The 14,157-nt window shown below is 39.5% G+C and overlaps 1 protein-coding gene across 1 annotated transcript in view; it reads right to left on the reverse strand.

Moving 5' to 3' along the window:
* The window catches only part of LOC108796841 (cilia- and flagella-associated protein 47-like), a 208,738-nt gene that overhangs the window by 193,738 nt on the left and 843 nt on the right, over positions 1-14,157 (reverse strand). The window contains 2 exon segments of the mRNA XM_018568382.1: positions 7,789-7,904; positions 12,752-12,903. Of these exon segments, the coding sequence (XP_018423884.1) occupies positions 7,789-7,904; positions 12,752-12,903 (268 nt within the window).

A 14,157-nucleotide genomic window follows, 5' to 3' on the forward strand; every position in this document is an offset into this window, starting at 1 on the left:
ATTCTATACTCTGTTCCTGTAAAGGCAGCTAGCAATCATGTACTTGTTCTATAATATTTCGGAAGGTTTTTGATCTCTATAATAGATACTTATAACATTCCTACAGATGCACTAAAGAGTAGAAAACGTAGACCCAAAGTTTATGTATTAGGGATTCCCTGGTATTTAAAACCAGACACAGTGAACCATATGCAAGAATCATTAATCAATTTCATTAAATGTCCAAATGTGAAATGCACTAAAAATAACCCTGTGAACTGAGGGAAGATTGAAAGCTGAAATGCCATTGTGTCAAAGGTGTAACAGCTTTTGTAAGTAAGCTGACAGCATTATAATTTTTATGTCAATGAAGCAATGATGCAAAAAATACACAGCATCATGTTAAGAATTAACTCTGGGAAATGTGGACTCCAGTAGCATACTCCATATGGCATTGTTTATATGTGAAACAGACAAAACATAACAACATGACCAATAATGTTTTCTAAAATAATTAATTTAGCTAAAGAAATTAAAAAACAGAATGTTGTGACAAATATGCTGTTTACATTAGGTATTGGATCTTTTTTTTGCTCCATGGAAACACAAAACATGCTGAGTACAGAGTGCTGCCAGCCAAACATAAACATGGAGACCACAAGTTGATTAAGAAATGCAAGAGTGCACTATAAACTGATAGACTATAGTACATTTTGCCATAATATAATATGGTCATTGCTTGCTGGAAGCAATGCATGATGGGATATGTAGTCCTGAGAAATTGAGATTGCATCACATCAAGCAGCAGAAAAAAAGATGCAATGCACATTGGGAATCCATTCCCAGAGCATGGTTTTGATTCATTCAGTTGTTCTGTGAAAGCCAATACCCAAAGGTGCCTGCATGTGCCAATGTCATTTTTTTGGGGTTGCCGTAGGGTAATTAGAACACAGACACCCTTCAGAACACACGATTGCTAATAAGGTACAATAGGCAATTAACAGGCTTAATTAAAAAGGATAACATTGTTTGTTTTATTAACACTTACCTCCAGACAAAGAGCTCAATAAACAGATTAAATTTATATATGAGAGCTGTTGTACCTGCCAAAGGTTTTGCATCTCTGCCCATCCAGGCCTCATATTTACACATCTTGCCCTGTCTGACAGGGAATGTGACCTTATCTTTTTTCTGCTGCCATTTCTGCTATGTTTCACTTACAGGTCTTTCCACATCCCCACACTGACTGGACAGTGAGAAAGGAGAAGCAGAACACTGATGAGCTCATCTCATGCTGGTCTCTCTGCTTTTTCCTGCTATCAGTATGCTCCTTGTACTGCAGCACACCTGATTGGTTCCTTGTGCTGCTTCTTTCTCCCTCTCTCTGAACTCTGCTGTACAGACTGTACAGCCTGATAGCAAGTCAAATTTAGATACTTACACTGTTTACATCAAAACAATACATTTAAGGATATATTAATCAATGAATTGCTGCACCCATATTTAAAGTGTAAAAAGAATCGCGGTCCGACTTGACGCCCCACATCCCTCATATGCCCCCCTCTACCAGTACCAGGGGGTTCTTGTCCCTGCAGGATTCTGTATATATTTGAAATTGGTGCTGCAGTGTGTGGCTCTGCCTGTACAGCTATGTCATGTATTCACAGACCTTTTGACAAGATTTGTGAATGGAGGGACTACAAGTCCTTATCGGCGCTGCAGCAGAGAGACATGAAGTTCTGAATGGAGTATACGTGTAATGATGTTACCACACTTGTAGTGCATTTACACTTTCTTTCCTCCCTGCAACTGGAAGTCCGTAGCTCAGTACGGACAGGGGCTGGGAGGAACAGTCTGCAGGAGCCAGAGCATTGCACCCACGATCCACTGATCATAGTTGCAATTCTTTGCTGCCTTCAAGCCAAAGAAATCAATAAATGCACATTTTCTTGTATTAATGTGTGTGCATTCACTATTTTTTCAAAAGATGGACTTTGCCTTTATTTTGTGATTTTTATATCTGCCTAGATTTCATTTTTAAGTTTTACTCAAAGATCCACATGGACTATTTGAAACTCGTTAGCCATATTACTTCTTGGGTTGAGGCCTTAAAGTGAAACCATGCTTTGCCCATGAAGGGCAAAACAACAAGTTCACTTTGACTTAGTTCTCCCAATGAGCACACGTTCCTCACCTTCTTTTTGAGCAGAATGTCAAGAAAGTTAAGGAAAAGTAAGTAAATTGTTGGGAGATGTAGGGAACTGTAGCAAGCCTGTTGCTTTGTCTTAAATGAGCAGAACACAGTTATGCTTTAAATGCTTTATATGTAAATATGCAAATTAACTTAAAAAGGACCTTCACCCATAACTTCAAAATAACAAAGGCACCTTTAGAAATGTTTAGTAATGACAATCTACAAACACCTACTTCTAGATAATTGCAGGTTTTTTATTCTTTGCATACCTTATTTTTCTTTTCTTCTCCAGTCTTCTGACGGTGGCCATTTTAACTGAGGGGAGGTTACTAGCTCTCCCGTTTACTTCCTGGAACTCTGGCACATGTGACTAGGACATGCGACCATGTACATCTCAGGAGAGAAAAATGCCTTTACCTTAAGAGATCACAGATGAGATTTCCCAGCAATGCTCTGCTGATGTAACCTTCCCAGGATGCAATGCACGGGCACGATTACATAATTTGTGCCAAAGTGGACCAGGAAGTGGAAAAAAAATTGTACGTAAAATACAAATATGTGTGTTTAGCTATCAAATGTAAGATGATTTCATATCAGCATGCACAGCTGTATGGTGATGTGATTTTTAGTGAAAAGGGGTAAAGGTCTGTTTTAAAGCTTTGCAAGGAAGCTCATGAACTATGGTTTCTAAAACCTTCCTACAGGTCTGCAAACAACATCTGATGAACAATTACAACCATACAAACAGCATTGACAAGACTCTACAACAAAGACTTGATAATCAGTAATAAAAATGCATTGCAAATAACTAATTGTGCAGAGTCTACAATAAAGACAAGATAATTGGTAATAAAAATGCATTGGAAATAACAATTCCTGCAGTATTTTCCAATTTGAATGCACTATTTAAAAGAAAGTGCCTGTAGCAGAAACAATGCCTGACTGAAAAATGATCTTGCTTCTAAGTGCTGTAGTCTCAAAGACGCAGTTCAGTTCAATTATGAACCCTCCTATTAATCACAATGCTATGACAGTATAATAACAAACTTGATAGGAAACGTCATCAAAACCTGATATTATGTAGAATTACTGGATTTTATCCCCTCTTGAGTTCTCCTTTATTGTCTTAGGGGTCTATTTCTAAAAAAAACTGCATAGCTTATTAATCCAGTGAAATTGTAGTGACATTCATTATGTGCGAGTTAACTAGCTGTTCGGTTGAATGTTCTTCAATAGGTATATTTATAAAGAACACAGTGGCTGGGAAAAATATCACATTATGGCCACAAGATAGAGCAGAGGATCATAGGAAATAAAGTGTCAAGATATACTGTTACAATTCTAGCGATAGCTGGAGGGAATGGGCATATAAATGTAACCAGAGATACTATGTGGATAGCAATGGCTACATTTATATGCTCATTCCCTCTAGCGGTCTCTTGAATTGTAACATTGTATCTCCTTACTAACATGTATTTATTCCCTATAATCCTTACCTCCATTTAGGGAGCTAAGGAGTTCCATCTAAGGATCTGTTCTTTATTAAAGGAGAACTATGGGGTTTTCCCCCAAGTTATCCTTAGTGTAACGGGAGGACACAAACTAGCGTCCTCCCGTCACCCTATGCTCAGTATACCATGAGCTACAGCTTGCAGTATACTGAGATGCCGCAGCTGAAGCGGATCCCGACAAATATGTCTGGATCTGCCCAGCTGCGTGAGTGACAGCTGGCTCTGCCTATCTAGAGGCAGAACCAGCTGTACCCACCCCCTCCCCCGTCCGTTCCGCCAGTCAGCGCTGGAGGATCGGACCGGGGAGGGGGCAATCCAGCCACTCCCCTGTCACGGCAGAGAGCTGTGACAGGATCGAGAAGTGAGCGAACGCCGGTATGTGTTCGCTCACTTCCCAATCTACTGCGCCGACCTGTGACAGTCTCATTGTCATAGGTCGGCTAGAACGATGAGGTGAGTGAAAAGCACTCACCTCATAGTTCTCCTTTAATATACCTATTGAAGAACATTCGACCAGAAGACAAATTAGACTAAGAATATTCATTTTTGCCCCATTTTCATGCGCTGGTTAATGCACACAGAATAAATGTTCATGCAGTTTCACTGAATGAATAAGCTATGCATTTTTTTAAATAACTAGTCCACTTATGTATAGACTATGTCTATGCAAGCCTTCTTTTCAGTGTTACAAAGGTGCAACTTATATTGATATATGTTTGATTTTGTAGCCAGCATTCTAATATGTATGTGAAAAAAGACTGAAAAATATATATTTCTGGAAATGGCACAGGTTTATTGCTTAAGAATTAGCTTTACAGAAGAAGGGAGGCATGGGATAGGATCTGAAGTTGTGTTCACACATCCAAGCAGGTACTAAAACATACACAGTAAGGAGTAAACAGATTCCACTTTTTAGGGGACCTGTGCTAGAAGCATTACACAACACTATTAAACATTCAAATCAGCTCACAGGGGAATGTGTTGCAGCTGTTGCTGCTGCTCTTTGTAAGGTTGGCTAGTTATAAAGAATAATACATTCTGGTTATTCCATATGCACAATAAGACACATGCGCCGGAAATACAACCATTATGTGACAGGGAACACTGTTGTCCCGTCACAGTATTTCATTTAAAACAATGTTAAAGCTTTAATGGTATCAATCTGTAGAAAATGAGTGTGCAGAAGGGGATAGCTAAGTAGGTTAGAGTAAACTTGGACCAGTAAACTAGCAGTGCTTGGAGTTTTCAAAGATCTCATCACTGCTTTCGTTTTTAATTAAACAGACTTGATGGAGCCAAAAAATACCATCATGCACTGCTCTCTTGTTGTTTCTGTTCTGCAGACAGCAAAATGAATGAATGCATTACCAGCAGCATACAGTGTTCTGATTTTATACCAACGTTTTTGATGCCACCTTCTGGATTTCTGGAGAAACAACAGGTGATCGAACTATCCAAACTAAATTCAGGTTTTTGATTTGTTTATAGGAAAAGATTGTCTCTAAGGATGTTCCATTTTAGGGATGTTTTTCTTTCATTCTTACAAATATTATTTCTTTTTGCATGATGCACTACAGAGGTCAATTTTATTATAGTAAATTGGAAATGAGAAAATAGAAACGTGACCCTTGTTTTATTTATTTTATTGCAGGCATTCCCCATGTCTTAATATAATAGATTTCTATGCTGTGAGCAATGGCATGGAATACACATCTATTTATTCATTTTAGGGATACAACCCCTTCAGGCAGAACTGCACCACCTATAATATACCATATCCCATCTGTAGCATATATTTCTATAATTTAATATGCACAACCTCTGAACTGGACAGATTTAGCAGACTACTGTAGGAGAATCTGATACCTTGTGATGCATCACTTCATTATTACCCTATTGATATATGCCGAGATTCAGTCTATCCACTAAGAATTTTTCAGCTCAGAAATCCTAATTGCCTGGATTAATAAACTATAGGAAAGGAAAATATTGCGTGCAAATATTTAGCCAATATGATTATGATTTGCCATGATACATTAGATTTATCCAATCCTCTTGGTTAATAAACGTTAAAGAGACACTGTCACCCTGATCAGTCAGAGCAAAGGGACAGTTTCTGTGTTTGCCCACCCCCTAACCCACTGATACCTTGCCTGCGCTCCCCCATGGCTTCTTTCTCCATTGCAGCTGACACCAGAATGGGAAAAGTGAGAGTGTCCCTTTAAAATGCCTATGGCTATTATTGGATATTGTATTATTGTCCATTGCTGACCTCCTTATGCAAATGCTTGTTGCCTGGTTAATATGCCGACACACTTTCTGGAACAAGAATACAGATCAGGAAAGTAAAAGAAAAGCCTTAAAGCAGATCTTGATGTAAAATGTAAGGTCCACTTAATACACCAGGTCTTCCCCTATCACAAATAGAAGCTTTACAGTTAAAATAATAGAAAAATAAAAACATATATACACACACCTAACCACCAGCATCTGCACTGCAAAGGGTGATATCATACTGCTTCCATTTCATGAAAAGATGCCCTAATACAGTGTAGGACTGTGTTCCCATGAGAATTTAGATACACAGCATTCCTGTGGATCTAACCATAAGGGGATGACATCACCCTCAATGAGGTGCTGCAGGCAGAAGTCAGGTGATAAGTATATTTACCATTTGTGGATATTGAGGGCATTAAACACACCCAAATAAACTTCAATGTACAGAGGACATGTGTATCATGCCTTGTCTTTCTGCCCTACTGCTGCTCCCCTCCCAACATTTGCTGGCAATGACAATGACGGCCTGGAGTTGCTGTATAAATACAGCACCTATAAAAGAAATTTAAAAAAACTTACACAAACAAAGTAACTTTATTACTTTGTATTTACTCTGGTTCGTTTATCTGTAGATCAAATGAATGAGCTACAACCTGCATATGATGCCATTTAAAGCAACCGGGCAAGTTAAAAAAATTAATAAAGTTTCTTTCGAATTAAACCTTTATTGACCCCTAGTTTACCCTAAACAGCCATAATTAACTCCTTCTTCCCCTTCTCCCTTTAGATATTATTGTCTGCTGATTTTTGTTTGTTTGTCTTTTTTTAATCATTAATATTTGTTTGTTTTTTATTTTTATTCAATGCTTCAGTGTTGCATAAAAAAGTGCAACATTGAAAAACAAAAGTTATCTTTCATTTGTACTGTAGATAACCTTACCATGTTTTGTACCAGAATTATAATTTTAGTGCCACTTTACACAGGACAAGTTATAAAATAAAATGTATAGTTATTTTTAAAAAAATCTGATCACTGTAGAGAAAAAAAGGGAATTTTTTAGTTTTTGCATCTCACTTTCCCACTACCTTTTTTTTTCCTGTAAATCTGCTATCTGTCATTGGGGAAGGGGCTCTATTATTTTAGGTGGGACATTTTTGCAACAAGGTCCTCTTCATGTCTTTATCAACATATCTGTTCTGGGCTAGTAATTCAAAATAATGAAGAAAGGTGACAAGCATGACAGCCAGGCAATCAGCATTTACTAAATGAAAAGTCAGCAGCAGTAGCCTTTGGAGCCTTTAGTCAAGATTCACACACATTTCTCACTGGATTACACATTTTTCAACCTGAATTAGGAATATGAAGACTACATAAACATATTTTCATTGCAGAATATATTGCATTTTGTTTCAGTAACTATAATGGATTTATTATGTGGCCATTTAGGTACAGATCATGCTTACCAAAGTTCATTCTTAATTTCATATGAGGAAAAAACATAATTTATACATTGCATACAATAAACAAAAAAGAATGCAAAAATGTAACATTTCGTGAGTATTAGTAGTGCCATCTGCAGGCTTACAGAGAATTGCATGGAGCACAGAGAAGAATGATCAACCAATAAAAATTATATCAGAATTTATTTTCTAATTAAATAATTCACTCAATTACCATTTGACTGAATGGAAGTGATAATGTACATTTTTCCTATTAAATTTTACTTATGGTAGAATACATACCAACTGAGCGGCAATTTGTGATGAAAAGTTATTAGATAAGTTATTTCTCTAGTGTGATCTAATAAATAGAACTAAGTCAATTACCTGGAGATGAACCATGGTTTGTAATGCCAATCTCCTTATATATTACTTTGCTGTTTGCAATGATATTCCCAAAATGAACTTCAGGATCAATTTCTAAATAACAGGATGGTGTAAACCTGTAATGAAAGCACAACAGTGTTAAAGGCTATACAAAGGCTGCATTGGGGAAACTAATGCAGTTAGCATTTCTCTACATCACTGAGAAAGAGCAGATAATTACCAAAATGTCAAATAATATGTACACTTTTATCATTAAATATACCTCCAACATAGATGTAGCAGAGCCAGTTGGGACAGCCGCCCATGCTCTATATTTGTCTAGGCTATTAATGACGTGGAAAAGCATTGATACTTTTCAGACTTCACTAGCTGCAAGATTGTCAAGGTGTGTGACTCACTACCTAGTGAAGCCAGGATTAGTATGACTGATAGTATATCTGCACATTCGAAAACTAAGCCAGCTATTGCAAGACCCGTATGCTTAGTCCATACAGGGTTCCATTTAAGTGTACTTTTACTGCAGCCAAAGGCACCCCACCCATCTTAGGCTATTGCCCTCATCCTAAGGGTGGAGTGCTGTGTGTAGAGACACAGATATAATTGGGGGGTCCTTGCAAAAGAAACTATTGCAAACAGTAAGGTGAATACCTGCCAGAAAACATAGTGTGGATGTAATACCCCTGCAGGCAAGCCTGGGATCACAACTGTGGAGATGTGGTAGGAGTGCGGTTTTGTCAGTAGGCGGTCTCTTGTATACTCTCTCAGCAACTTAGAGATGTGTATGAGACCGGTAACATCATATAAACCGTTGAGGGGGTTTAAAGGTTTTGAAACGCCACGAATAGGTTAGGAGCGTTATCTGCTGTATTATGTCCCAATGTAACGCCAAGTGGTTTATGGATTTAGCAGGTGAGTAATACAGTTCAAGTACTTCTGAGGTGTGGGAAAAGGCTACTGGATATAAGGAATGACTGAGTACAACTCTTCTCTTTCCTGTAGCAAGGCAACACTCTCCACACTATAGCAAGACAATACATTCATCCACGTTTTGTAAGTGAACTCCCTTTTATGCAGAGTATAGGAAATGTGTCCCTTACAACACCGTTACTGGCAGTTCTTATGAGCAAGGCTTTCACAGACTGGTTAAATTGCAAAATGCAGTGGTAATTGCAGCAGGGAGGCAAGCTGTGCCTCCTGTAACCTGTTTACTTGCGGTTCAGTGCTGTAGGTGTCTCGCAGGGTCGGTCCCTCCCTCACTATTCGGAGATGGTAAGTTAGTGGCTTTGGTGTTCGGGTACACAGTCCCTCGGTCGGTCTGCGGATGCAGGGAAGCGAATCTTCAGCATGCACTGTCACCAACAGTTGGACGCCGAAGATTCGTCTAGCCGCGGCTTAAGAGGCTTGTGCGCGGAAAGGAGGAGCTGGGACGCGCCGTGAGCGTGCGCGATCCCGTATCGCGGTCACGGAACGATCACGGGTAAGTCTCTTACAGTGGACAGTGGACGAAGAGCTGGCAGAGAACATAGAGAAGATGCTGGGGAAAAGCTGCCAGAGAACCTAGAGCGGTCATTAGGAAAAAGTTGCCAGAGAGCATAGAGTGGATATTGGGAAAGAGCTGCAAGAGAATACAGAACAGGTGTTGGGGAAGAGATGACAGAAAACAGAGTGGACGTTGGGGATGAGCTGCCAAAGAACACAGAGCTGATGTTGGGGAAGAGCTGCCAGAGAACATAGAGCAGACATTGGGGAAGAGCTGCCAGAGAACATAGAGTGGATGGTGGGGAAAAACCTGCCAGAGAACATGGCATGGACAGTTGGAAAAAAGCTGACAAAGAAGATAGTGTGCACAGGGAGGATGGATAGAGTTGCCAGAGAACATATTACGTACCGTAGGAGGAGAGCTTCAACAGAAGCTAGTGCAGATACCAGGTAATAAGTGTGTATGATGTGTAGGACACTACAGAGTGCACTGGAAGGAACAGGATTTGAGAGGAGGCACATGTGATTATCTGCTATATTCTGGTGGTAGAATCCTTAAGCAATGAAAGTTATAATCTCCCTTCATAGAACACAGGAGGAAGAATTGAAACACATATGTCCTGTGAGCACGTAGATATGACTGAGTATCATGTGCTTCGAGCAAATGGTTAGGGTTGATCTTTCAGATCACAGAAAACAAGTGGCAGACTCCACAGTAAATGAGTCAATTCCACGGTGGACTTTGGTGTTATGATCACCCAGGACTCTCAGCCAGAGGGCCTAAGAGGTTTCAGGCAGCAAGGATTTTTCTGAATTCTGTTTGGGATCCTGGAACAGGGAGGTTTTCAGGAGGGAAAAAAAAGCTCCAGTCCAGGGTTTAGCCGTAACCAACACCCAATGATTGCACAGATGTACACAGCCCTTAAAGAAAAGGGTGCTAGCTAGGGGAAGTAGCTCCTGCTGGGAAATAGGAACAGATGGTGTTAAGGAGTCAGGACGACTCCCCCAGAAGTCAAAATGGACTCAGGTGGTGTGTGTGTTGGAGGGACATGCAGACAGCCAAGGAGGCTGGGAGAACTGGTGAGGCTGAGAGAGCCAAAAGCCTAAGGAGCTGCCAGTACAAGTGCGGGACAGCACTGTAGAGAAGACCAGTGGATCAGAAGTTTTAATGTTAAGAGTAGAAACCAGGAGGCTATACTTGTGTTGTTTTGCAAGCAGTACATGTATGCTGTACTGAACAACATATATGCGAGGGTATCCAAGGTGGATGTGTGAACTTTCATTTGAATAAAAGTAGGCTACCAGGCCCTTAAAAAAATGATATTGCGAGTGGACTGTGTCCTTAAAGTCTTACCATATGTGCTAATATGCCCAAACATCACACCTGTCAATAGCATTTTAAATATAAAGGAGAGTATCAGATATATGATAAGGAGGCCATTGAGGGTTACCTCTGCCTCAAAAGCAACACTTGTTTCCCTCCTAGCAAGTCATGTCTGGGTCCCCAGATCTCATGGGCTTGAGGACAGCTGCCCCTTCTGTAAGTCCTGTAATTATAGCTTGACCTCATATGTCTTGGATACTTCAACAGCATGATCCCCCAACATGAATTCCTTAGTCTGTTCCTGAGCATCAGGAAGTTTTGGGTGTTCCCATTCAGCACCTCCTGTTTGATTCTCCATAAAAAAGTAAGAAAAGTGGGGATCCCTCGTAATGGCCACAGCATGTGTTCAGATAGAGTAAGTCAAGTGTAGATACAGTATCTCAATAATAGAATCCCGGAGAAAAATAAGAAACTGTCAAGCGACTGAACTCTCTAGCATTACATAAGTGCAGTGACCCCTCATAAGATTCTGATTACTCTTAACATTATACTCGTGATATTTTTTGACCTAGTCAAAATGTCTGCATATTTACATATGCAGAGAGACCACTATGCAGTTACAATCAGAGGCTGAGTTTAATCCGCTCACTGAAGCAACAACCGTAAGGTGGTTTTTGATAAGAAAAAAGAAGACCTGAAGAATTACTTACATCTGTTGTAGAGATAGTAGGTAAAATGAATTATTCAATAATGACACAATTTAAAGCAGTGAGATGTGGAGGTACATTAATATTAATATTTAATGTATGCAGTTTCCACTTCATTCACTGTACAGGCAGGTAAAATTAGTTTCTTTTCCACTTTCAAGAATTATTAATGCACTTCTACACACCTCAAGCTACCAGCATCATAAATCAAATTACACAGAACTGTGTCAGAAAAATCAATCAATTTACCTAGTGTTTAATTTCATTTAGCTTACATTAACTCTATGAAAATGCAGTTGTGTTAAGGATGAGAGTGACCTCATAACAGCAGCAGTATTGGTGATAGAAATAAAGTAACAATCAAGTCTCTGAATGCAGCATTTAGTTTGGCAGCTGAAAGCAATGATGAACTAGATATACAAAGACTGTTTATTGAGTGATGAAGCTTGTGAACCTTCTCCGCTTCATAATAACTACATGTAAGAAACTGCTTACAGAAACAACTGGGTTATTTGTAGAGTGGAGACCCTAAATAAGAGACCCATTTGGCCATTCATGATGTTTTTTGCATGTTTCTCTTCACTTATGTTTAAAGTCTTAGATGAAATCAGACACCATTAAGTGCCTGATTTTACTATTACTAACCAAAAATCCCTTTGCACCCAGAGATCGCTGGGTGTGTGCTAAACATTCTCCCAAGTATTACTAACGCCAAAACGTCTGAAGAGTTAAAATTGCTGTCAGAATTTGTTTCCATCTCTGTCTCTAAGGCAGCTTTCCCTCCACTTCCTGTCTTGTAGACTCAACAGGAAGTGAGAGGATATCTTTTTCATGTTTTCTTTTCCTTACTGAGCTCCCGGATGAAGCTGGCTAGACTTGCCTGGTCATGGACAGCAATATCTAGTTTAAAACGGCATGAGTTTGATTATTGCTCCAGGTAGTGAGATATAATCTATATGGACAAAATTATGTACACCCTTCCAAAATTTTTAGTTCAGGTGCACAAAACTAGGTCCACAGAGACATGGTTTGACAAGGTTGTCATGGAGAAGCTCAACATCTGCACAGAGCTCTGACCTCAGCCCTATGGAACACCCTTAGGATATATTGGACTGCTCATTGTGAGCGAGGTCTTCTTGTGCAACATCAGTACTTGATTAATAAATGCTCTTTAGCTGAGTGGACACAGGTTACCACAGACACACTCCAAAATCTAATGCAAAGCCATGCCAGAAAAGTCGTTAAAGCTGGCTGTAAGAGTGGCCATTATAGTTGCAAGAGGAGGGTGACTCCATATTAATAATTATGATTTTTAAATGGATTCCCCAACAAACTCATATATGTGACGATCAGGTGTCCACAAAAGTTTGGTCCTATGAGTTATTTTTAATATAAAGTTAAAAATAGAAATAAAGTTATATATTTTTTCTCTCTGTGGATATAAATAACATACCCCAGTAGCGGCACATTGATGACATCTTTATCAACAACAACAAGTAACTTGTCACTAATGTCTTCTTTTTTAGATGGCTTATATTCAACAGTTGCTGTTATTTGAAGTCCTGGAGCTATTGGTTTTTCTGTATTCTGCACAGAAAGTGTAAACTGAAAAAAAACACAAAAGGTATTTTTTTTGTTAGTAGGTTTTCACATGCACTGTCAAAATTATGTAAGACTATTGAGCTTTATGTAAGACGTATCTAACAGAAGAACGGTCTGCTTGACCCTCTTAGTAACAAATAAGCTTCTCCCCTTTCTGTTGCTGGGGCAAGTTAGAACATGTAAGGGAGACTCTGAATGGTTGCAAGCAGGGCCGTAACTACAGATCACAGGGCCCCATAGCAAAAATGTGATGGGGGCTTCCTTGATGACCTCTCTCTGAGATTTGAGTAATATTGCCAAGATCCCAAAAACGGCTCTTGTGCATTTGAAGTCATCTCTACACTGTAGACTTCATAGGGGATTAGAGTTGTAGTTTACTACAACCACTCCAACGCTTAACAATCTTCACATCTTCTATATTTAACCACTTGAAGACCGGGGTGTTAAACCCCCTTCCTGTCCAGGCCATTTTTCAGTATTCAGCGCTGCAATACCTTGACTGACATTTATTCCGTCATGCAACGCTGTAACAAAATACATTTTATATAGTTTTTTGGGGGTAGATAGAGCTTTCTTTTGGTGGTATTTAATAACCACTGGGGTTTTTATTTTTTACCATATAAAGAAAAAGTACTAAAAAAACAGTTTTCTCTACGGTATGTTATGAAACATTTATTACTAGCCAACTTTTGGGTAAAATACAAAAGATGGGGTCATGTCACATAAATAGTAGTGTGGTGGTGCCATCCGCAGTCATTTCGAGCACCCATCTTCATCAAGTGGGAATCCCGGTAAGGAGTGCGGTATGGTTCCTGTTTCTGTTTATGTCACATAAATAGACACCGAACAAACCTTAAAATTGTGTGTGCCCACAAAATTGCAAAAAAAAACAAAAAAAACCTACCATATCTAAAATTGTCCATAGGCGACACCTTAAAAGCTTTTATTGCTCATCAATGATAGGAGAAATGATAGGCTTAAAGTGGAAGCGATGTAATAAACATCTCTTCCACATTGAGAGATCAGAGGCAAAATTAGCTGGTGCAATGTGGTGATCTCACCTCCAATCCAGCCAAAGAGATCTGCTGTGCCAGTCCTGGGTCCGCATGAACGACAGCGGAGCCCGGGATATTCGGCAGCGGAGGGAGGGGGTGCACACTTCCCTCACCCTTCCCACACCAGATGGCTGTATAGCCGCCCAAACGCTGGTATGTATCAAAGGCTTCAATTTGTCAAACTTTCTCACTCCCGATCGTA

Source organism: Nanorana parkeri, unplaced genomic scaffold (assembly GCF_000935625.1).
Source record: "Nanorana parkeri isolate BGI_ZX_2015 unplaced genomic scaffold, ASM93562v1 scaffold1181, whole genome shotgun sequence".
In the NCBI taxonomy this organism is placed as follows: domain Eukaryota; kingdom Metazoa; phylum Chordata; class Amphibia; order Anura; family Dicroglossidae; genus Nanorana; species Nanorana parkeri.